General features: G+C 36.8%; 1 protein-coding gene across 1 annotated transcript; it reads left to right on the top strand.

Annotated features, from left to right (window-relative positions):
• The first annotated feature begins 4723 nt into the window (after window positions 1-4723).
• On the top strand, window positions 4724-7361 carry tnfb (tumor necrosis factor b (TNF superfamily, member 2)). Its single transcript, XM_079609131.1, has 4 exons — window positions 4724-5093; window positions 5209-5281; window positions 5872-5931; window positions 6453-7361. Exons 1-4 carry the CDS (start codon window positions 4848-4850, stop codon window positions 6878-6880), a joined length of 807 nt encoding a protein of 268 aa, XP_079465257.1. The 5' UTR covers window positions 4724-4847; the 3' UTR covers window positions 6881-7361.
• Window positions 7362-8653: the final 1292 nt, after the last annotated feature.

Below are 8653 nucleotides of genomic sequence, written 5' to 3'. Positions count from 1 at the left end.
ATATTATTGAGGAAAAAACAATTTGCACAAATTAATTAAAAAAAAAAATAAAGCCTTAAATGCTTCTGACAAATGGTGTTGCTATTAATAAAGCAACTCATATTGTATTAGACCCTCATGTTTACTACAATTTAAGGCTAAGTTTATTTACTTCCTCTCTTTCTATTAGATGTGGAAACTCGTTTGAGGAAGCAAACCATGCCATTTTTAAACAAACATTATATTTTCGGGTTGGTTTTTCTGTTCTTCTTTAATGAGACTGACCTCTCCAAAGTCACCAGTGTCACTAAAAATGTTCAAGCAACGCATAAAAAAAAAAGTGTTACTTTCGTAACCAATGCTTCCCTTGTGTCCTGTGACGAACCAACCCCTTGCACATTTTTGGTACGTTAGGACTATTTCACTTTGTGTTATTACAACCAGATTTTGATTTAAAAAATGCAAACTTTACCTGTCATTCAAAACTTGCTTTAGCACGTAGGGCTGGAAGAACTGTTTGTCAGCATGATTCTGCAGCGATATGCAAAGCAATTGAACGTCACCTTTATTTGTGAATGTCTGTTTGTGCACCATCAACCATTTCCTGTTAGCTTGTGGTTTTTTGCACTCATGCATGCATTAAACAATATACATATACGATACCTTCACACGTTTTACTCCAGTGAATATTTCTCTGAGCGGGGTTATATATATATATATTTGAAATTTCAGTAGAAACAAACCATAAAGGGGAAAAAAAGATACAGGTCATTAAGTGCATTTTGGAATTTTACTTTGGATGACAGATTTCACAAAATGTGAAAAGGGTTAGATATTTGAAAACTACATGCAAAACCACTTGTGGAGAAAATACACATTAATTGCGTAATTGGGCTTTTGACTCAAAACCTCATAAAGTTACTGAATTGGTGTACTCATATCTTACATTGGCAAATACGCTCTGAAAATTTCCTCCCATGCATGTCCAGCACGTTTATGTGTCACACTGCAACACAAACAAGGTTCCAGGTGATGATAGTAGAGGCATGGAGAGTTATAGGTTAGAAACTCCTGCTACTCTACGCTTCTGAAAAGAGAAATGGTGCTTTTTTTCTTCTTCTTTGTGGTAAAGGTGTTAACCCATTTGCAGAGGTGAACTAACCGTGCTCTACGTCACATATCCCTTCCCCCGTGGAGCATTATGGGGAAAAGAGATGAGGGAAAATGGAGAGAGGGGTCAGAAATGTGGAACGAATTGAGGGAATCCTTACAGAATGATCAACCCAGGCATACCACTGCATAACCACATTAATCTGACCTAAAAAAGGGGCTTTCCCACACTTCCCCCTTTCAAAGTTCAGCCCTTTGAGGTTACATCATCACAGGTGCTCTCTGAACTTGGCGCTCTCTGAAGGTTTCAACAGAGAGCTCCTGCTACGGTCACAGATTTACAGCGCACTTGAATCTGTGCTTGTATGATGACATCGAACATTTTAGAGCAAATCCAGGACTCACACAGCCACATGTTTTTTTATGTTTTTGGTTTGCATGAAACTTTGAAAAATGAATCTAAAACTCACAAAGAGTAATACAACTTCAATTACTTATTGTCAACTTAGCATGTTTGCTTTTTTAGATTTGTGAAGCTTAATATAAAAAATAATCATCTTTTAACAATAATTTTAGTGGCTATACTTTGCTAAAATGCTAATATGATAGCGAGCTTTTACAGTCAAGTTTATTTAACAAATATTATCACATTTTTACTCACCCTTATGTGTTTCCCAACCTGCATATCTGTCTTTAGTTGGATGTTACCCAGAACACAATGAAAGTGAATACTGTAAATAAATAAAAAAGATAAATATGACAACACAACTTTTTACATTGCTTTACAACTCTTCAAAATAACTCAACAATTAAAAAAAAAAAATTCAGTTTCATGTAATTTAATTTGAAATGAATTAAACATCCAAGTTGATTGTACTTAAAATTTTACAGTGGACTTATCCTGCCCAGCTCCAAAAATGACAAAAATCATCACAAAATATGGTAAAAGTAGTCCATACAACCATACTCAATATTCCAAGACTTCTAAAGTCATATTTTAGCTTTGAGAAACAGACAGAAACAGAAGTAGTTATTTACTGATAATCTCTCAACTTTCCATTGTTCCCGTAACTGATTGCGACAATTACAGTTTGAAAATACTAGTGTGACTTGGTTTAGACGGCAAGATATTCAGTAAATAACTATCATGTGTTTCCAAAAGACGGATTTAAGCCTTCGCACTGTAATAAAAAGTTGCTACCTTAAATTTTTAAGTATGTCATTTCAACTTAAATTACATTAAACTGACATAAAAATTAGTTAAATCTTGTATAACTTATTTATATTCTAACTTCGTATATATATAATAATATTTTGATGAGTTAAAGCAATGTAAAAACACATGTTGTCATAACCTATTGATTATATAGTTTTTTACAGTGTATTGATTGCTTTTATGGTGTCTTTTCAATCTTTTTAGGTGAAATTAACCTTCAATGGAGGAACAGAAAACTTTATTTATTTTTGAAGATGAATGAGCTACTTGGGGTTTGGTTGGTTAGTGTGAATGAATAATAACACTTTTTTTCTTTCTTTACAAGAATATATAGCGCACAGAGTAATTTCATGGTGCTTTAAGTCATTTTTTCAAGCTCAACAGACCCTGACCATTCAGAACAGTGTGAAGATTCATCCATCATCTCCTTATATAGGCCTAGTCCATGAAAGACATAAATAACGTCAAATATGTTCAGAAAGACATGAGTCAATGATGACAGATTTGCATTATCGAGTAAACAATTCCTTTACTCCTAAATATAACCAGTGGTAATTTCTCCACTCCCTGATGTCATTTACATAACACTTTGTTTATATCAGAAAACTCAAAGGTTAATATCATTGGACATGGGTTGCTAACTATAATAATGTTAAAGGTATTACATGTTCATGCAGGGACAAACTTTCAGTGCCTACACTAGACCCAAATCACCGCACGTAAATGTCACGTCGCCCCTACAGCTACGGAACAGGACCTGAACACTTCACGTTGACACGCAATGCATCATTACAGCAGAAACCACAAATAAGGCCGAGAGTCAGATCCTGAACGAAAGTGAGGAGGACAAACAGCAATGGGCAAACAGTTTCCATTACATTTCCTTAATTAGGCAACAATAGAATGAGCAATTACTACATGGTGCAATCATGGCAGTAATCATCCCATGTTGTTCATGTATATGCATGCATGCTAGCAATCATTTCATAACATAGAGCAGCTTTAAAGGGATGACTCACCCTGAACAAATAAACAAGATACGTGTAAGAGAGGAATGAGTTAACACACTTTATATAGTGCTTGACTGAAGCTTTTGCGGAAGTCGAAAGACGTGATGAAGTGATATGGGGCAACTGTGGCGTTACACTTCATTTCCTTTCTCAGTGATTAGAGGAAAGGATACGCGATAGGCCTATAATAGCACTGTTGCACAGACCATTTGAGACAGCATAAACCACATTAATACACTATACGCCCCTATTGTATATTCTTTATGTTGTATTCTTTATATTGGCTATCTATATTAGCTTAGAATTCAGAGCTCTTCACTTGTAAACATGACTTAATTTGGTGATTCGTGTGCTCGAAACTCAATATTTCCGACTCCAACTAAGGCCTTGTCTATTATCCAATGCAAAGTGGATCAGGATTTTTACTTCAGCTGTGAGGTTATTTTTAAGATGCCGTTGACATTTGCGAATTTAATCAGTACTGTGTTCCCTTTTTCTTGTGGGGAATGTTGTGGCATGTTAAGGGAAAAAAAAAGAAGAAAAATAATCGCACATTATGTTTCATGGGGTTTTTAAGAAACCACAAACAAAAAGATTAGAGCTCAGAGCCAGCACAATATGTATATTGCGAAATGGCTCATGTTTATTAGGACTGTCTGTGTCTTGCATCAGATTTTGTAACTGCTGAATTAACAAAGAAATGCATCAATAGACTTCCGCCTATGCAATCACAAACCTGTTAGTCGTTTTTTTGGCACAGAAAGGGAGCATGAGATAAAGAGAGCGAAAAGGAGAGAGATCAAAAACAAGACAGGATAATTTCAGGGTTGGAATCTCCTAATAGGAAGTAGGTAATCTGTGTGTTGTTGGCCGTGTTGGATGGGCTCTTATTACAACACCAGACTGAAACTGAAAGCGCCTGTGGCATATTGACATTAATCTCATGAAGCTGGTTTTTCAGGTTTCACTGCGAGGTCAGAGAAGAGAATATGAAATTGCTTTATTTACTAATCTAATCCTGTACGTAAATTAATAAAATGTTACACAATCAGAAATGCTTACCTTTCTTAAAAAAGCCATTAATGAACATCATACATTGCTTAACAGATCAGTAATTCATGAGAATTTAATTATGAATCCATAAATGAAAAAAAAACATAAATCAAAATTACATGTTGCTTCTAATTAAACAAGAAGGCTACATTATAATGGTCTGTTAAGCGTAATATAAGTGCAATAAAAGATGAAACTAAACTTATAAAGTGAACCAAACAATGAACAAACGCAGAATTGTAACGTAATTATAATAGTTTATTTAAAGTGTGAAGAGGGTGTAATATTTATCACTATTTAGCATGCCGAGGGTGTGGGAGTGTGTGAGTGCTGCATTTCGAGGTTAGTGTGTGGGTGGAAAAGTCGGTGTTTGAGAGCCGAGGGAGGGTGTTCTTTCCCTTTTCAAACCAACCTCTGTTCCTCAAGCTGGTTTGACACTGACATCACTGGAGTTTCCCATTTAGTGTATATAAAGTCCGATGCAAGCAGATAACTTCATTTCAAAAACTCGCACAAAAAGGAACAGATCTCAGAGAACTAACAGCATGGTGAAATACGAAACGACAATAGTTGATCTGGAAGCCAGCGTAGGGGGAGTTTATCAGACAACGGTGGCAGCTGTACCAGTGAAGCCGTCCAGAAGCTGGATATGGAAGACCGTCGCCGCAGTCGCTTTTCTCTGCCTCTGCGCCATCGCCGCTCTTCTCTTCGCCTGGCATACCAGGGTAAGACGAAACTTCAGTGTGGGACGACAGTCATTATTCAAGTACACCACAGCATGACCTAATGTCACATTTCAAACGAGTCATTAATAAGCAACATTTGCCGTGTCTTTCACAGAAACTAGAAGTAGAACTTCCATCGTTTTCAGGGAAACAAATCAGCACGTCGAAAATCAGCACGACGACAGCAGGTAAGCAACACTCCTAGCATTCCATCTCTGTTAGCACTTTTTAAAGCTAAGTCTGTCCTTTTTCATCCTGATTGTAACTATTTTACCAGGTGGCGATTTTGTATGAATTCGTACGATGTGATTTGTTTGAAATCACATACTCGTAATCCCTAAGAGGGGCGAAAGCAGATTGTACGAAAACATTTGAATGAAATTGTACGAATTTACACAAATTAGCCACCTATTTGCCAAAATGTAAAAACAGTTACGAAATGCAAATAAATGTTGTTCTTTTTACATCAAACTCAATGTTTTGCTTTTCTGGTTACACTGTAAAAAATAATCCTGTAAAAAAACGGTAAACTACTGGCAGCTATGGTTGCCAGCATCATACCGTAAAAATACGGTGTGTAACTGTTTTTGAAATGAAAAAATAAATACAGTTTTGTCAGCTACAGTATAAAACTGTAATTTAACAGCTATATATTTTTATGGTATGATGCGTTTACTGTTTTTTTACAAGATTATTTTTTACAGTGCTAAATTATTTTGCACGTTAATTGGCTCCTGTTGTTAGACTGTGAAACTGACTCAAATCCTCTTTTCCACAGACAACGGAATAATGCTGAAGCAGATCGCTGAGAACACAAAGGCAGCCATTCATTTACATGGTGAGTCCCAAACTGCGTCTTTGACTTTCTCTGTGCTCCGGTGTCATTTATACGTCATAGGTTATCTCATTTCAAGAGACTAAGCTGAGTATTCTTAGTCAAGATCATCTTACCAGATACTCAAAAATCTGAGATTTCTAAAAGGCATTTGTTAGCATAGAGCTGCTAAAAGGTCAACAAGGCTGAACGTTTCATCAAACATTAGCTAATGTGGATTTCCTAGTGTAGTGGGGAAGTAATCCAAATATAGTAATATAAAGCTTCCCCTCACATATTTAGCAAGAGGTGGGGACACTCCAATAAAATGTATGATTACTTCATTGCATGCTCTACTAAAGATAGACCTCGATCATTAACCCAAACACCCAAGAAACCTGAAACAGGCCCACTTCAATACTAGCTTATGGTCTCAAGTTTTAAGATTATGTTAGATCTCATAGGAAAGCATTTGAATGCTGTTTTTACCATTTTTATGCATTCTAAGTGCCACCTTCTCACACATTTATCTTCTCCATTCCCAGGTGAGCATGTTCAAAATTCGGATTTACTGAGATGGGTCGGCGGCGTGGATCAGTCGTTTGCACAGGGCGGCCTTAAGCTGGTCAACAACGAGATTCACATTCCTGCCGGCGGCCTTTACTTTGTGTACAGCCAGGTGTCCTATGCCATTAATTGCAACGTGGACGAAGGCGACGATAATGCGGGTCTGAACTTCCTCAGCCACAGCATCCTGCGTTATACGGACGCAGTGGGCAAGTGGATGCCCCTGCAGAGCTCGGCCCACTCCGTCTGCCAATCAAACGAGGACGGGAAGACCGTCTACAGCACCGTCTACCTCGGTGCCGTCTTCCAGCTTATGGAGGACGATAAGTTGTCGACCTCAACCACCCGTGTGGTGGACGTCGAAGAAGAATATGCCAAAACATTCTTTGGAGTGTTTGCGTTGTGATTTATTAGCTACATGAGTCAAGTGACACTGGTACAAAAACAAGTGTTTTATGTTAAAACTCTGAAAGTATGTTCTCAGGGCATTTGTTTTTAAGTATTTTGACTAATTCTGAAAGTCCTTATTGCATAATGACGTAATGTTTTGGTTCTAAAACACACTAGATGCAGTGAGAGCCATGCACTGAATACTATGTACTCAGTCATGAGCACTATAACAAGGGCACTACACCTCGTAAACTAATTTTAAGCTAATATGATGTTTATTATCTTGCGTATTTCGTTGTAGAAATTGTAAGGAACAATGTTTTTTCGTGCTATATATAATTATTTATAACTTTTGACTGTTTTTAATGTATTTTATTGTCCTATTTATCTATTTATTAATGATTGTATTTGCTATTATTTGGAAAATTAATGTATTGAGATTGTTTGTTGACACGCATCTGTGATTCTAACAGTGAATAAACAAGAAGTATTACTGCAATACACTCGCCTCGTTCCTAACAGCACTCAAAAAGAAGAAGCAGCTCGTGACAGGTCATATGAACGCAATGGGGGATTTTTGTATTCCATTACGTGACTTGTGGTTCTTTATCTTCCTAAAGTCTAAATTCCTTTTGCTTGTCAAAAATGAGGTCACTGCTTCTTTCCCTCACGAACGTTTGCTGATTTTCTCCCAGGTGTGATTAGAACAAAAGCCCAGAGCACGAAATGAACAGGATTGCATCACTGCATTACTCTCATGAAGGGAGGAGATCTCACAACTTTAAGCAACAATGTAAATGTGAATTCCAGGGAGTGCTTTCCAAAACACCAAAAACTACTATTTAAAAACCGAATGAAATAGGTTTGTTGCCCTTACAGCTAAAGAAACTAGTCTTGTATTTGTGCAAAAGATTATCAGACTTAAAGGATCGACATAACACACTGATCGTGTTTGCACGCACCATTTAAAAATTATTATTACTATGCTTTTCCACTTTTTCAACTTTAGTTAGTGTGTGATGTTGCTGTTTGAGCATAAAAAAGATCTGCAAGGTTACAAAGCTCAGAGTCCACCCCAAAGGGAGATATTTTATTTAACAGAATTCACTTTCGAAGAACTACAACGAACGCCTCGTTTGGACTACAACGTGTTTTTTCCGGACTTTATGATTGAAGTCCCAATTTTCCCATTCAAATAATACACGCCCATGCAAAAAAAGCGGACGAGGCCTGGTTGAGCTGCTTCTACACTGTAAAAAAAATTGCTGCGATTATTTATCACAACTTGAAATTCAACATTGTTTCAACTTTAAAAAGTATGTGTTCATGCTTGACTTAAAATATTAAGTTTAGTTAATGTTAGTTTAGTTGGATTTAAGTTATCTCAACACATTTTAAGTTGTTATAACTAATCGCAGCCACATTTTTTACAGTGTATGTCAAAGACACTGTTTTATCCACCACTTTTCCAAAACTCATTTGTTTGACCTTCCTAAGGCTGACAGACTTAGAGTGGCTAAAATTGATTTTAAACACTGTTCCTGAACATTATAAACCCAACGTTTTTTCTGTGTGCTCGTGCTGCACATTTTACGGAGAACAGCTTCCAGAACCACAATCCAGTCTACCCACAAAAGCTTCTCCTGAAATGGAGCAGTTCCCACTTTGTCGGGTCAATCTGTTGTTTGTGGATTACAACTTGAATGTCTTATTATTTGTAGTTGCGTTTTCTATTAACAGTTCCAATCATAAGTTTTATGTTGCTATGATATAAACAAAAGGCAAAGCT

This window comes from Phoxinus phoxinus (assembly GCF_949152265.1).
Source record: "Phoxinus phoxinus genome assembly, chromosome: 4".
Lineage (NCBI taxonomy): Eukaryota > Metazoa > Chordata > Actinopteri > Cypriniformes > Leuciscidae > Phoxinus > Phoxinus phoxinus.
The sequence above is the reverse complement of the archived record's forward strand: the minus strand, read 5'-3'. Positions and strand labels throughout refer to the sequence as shown.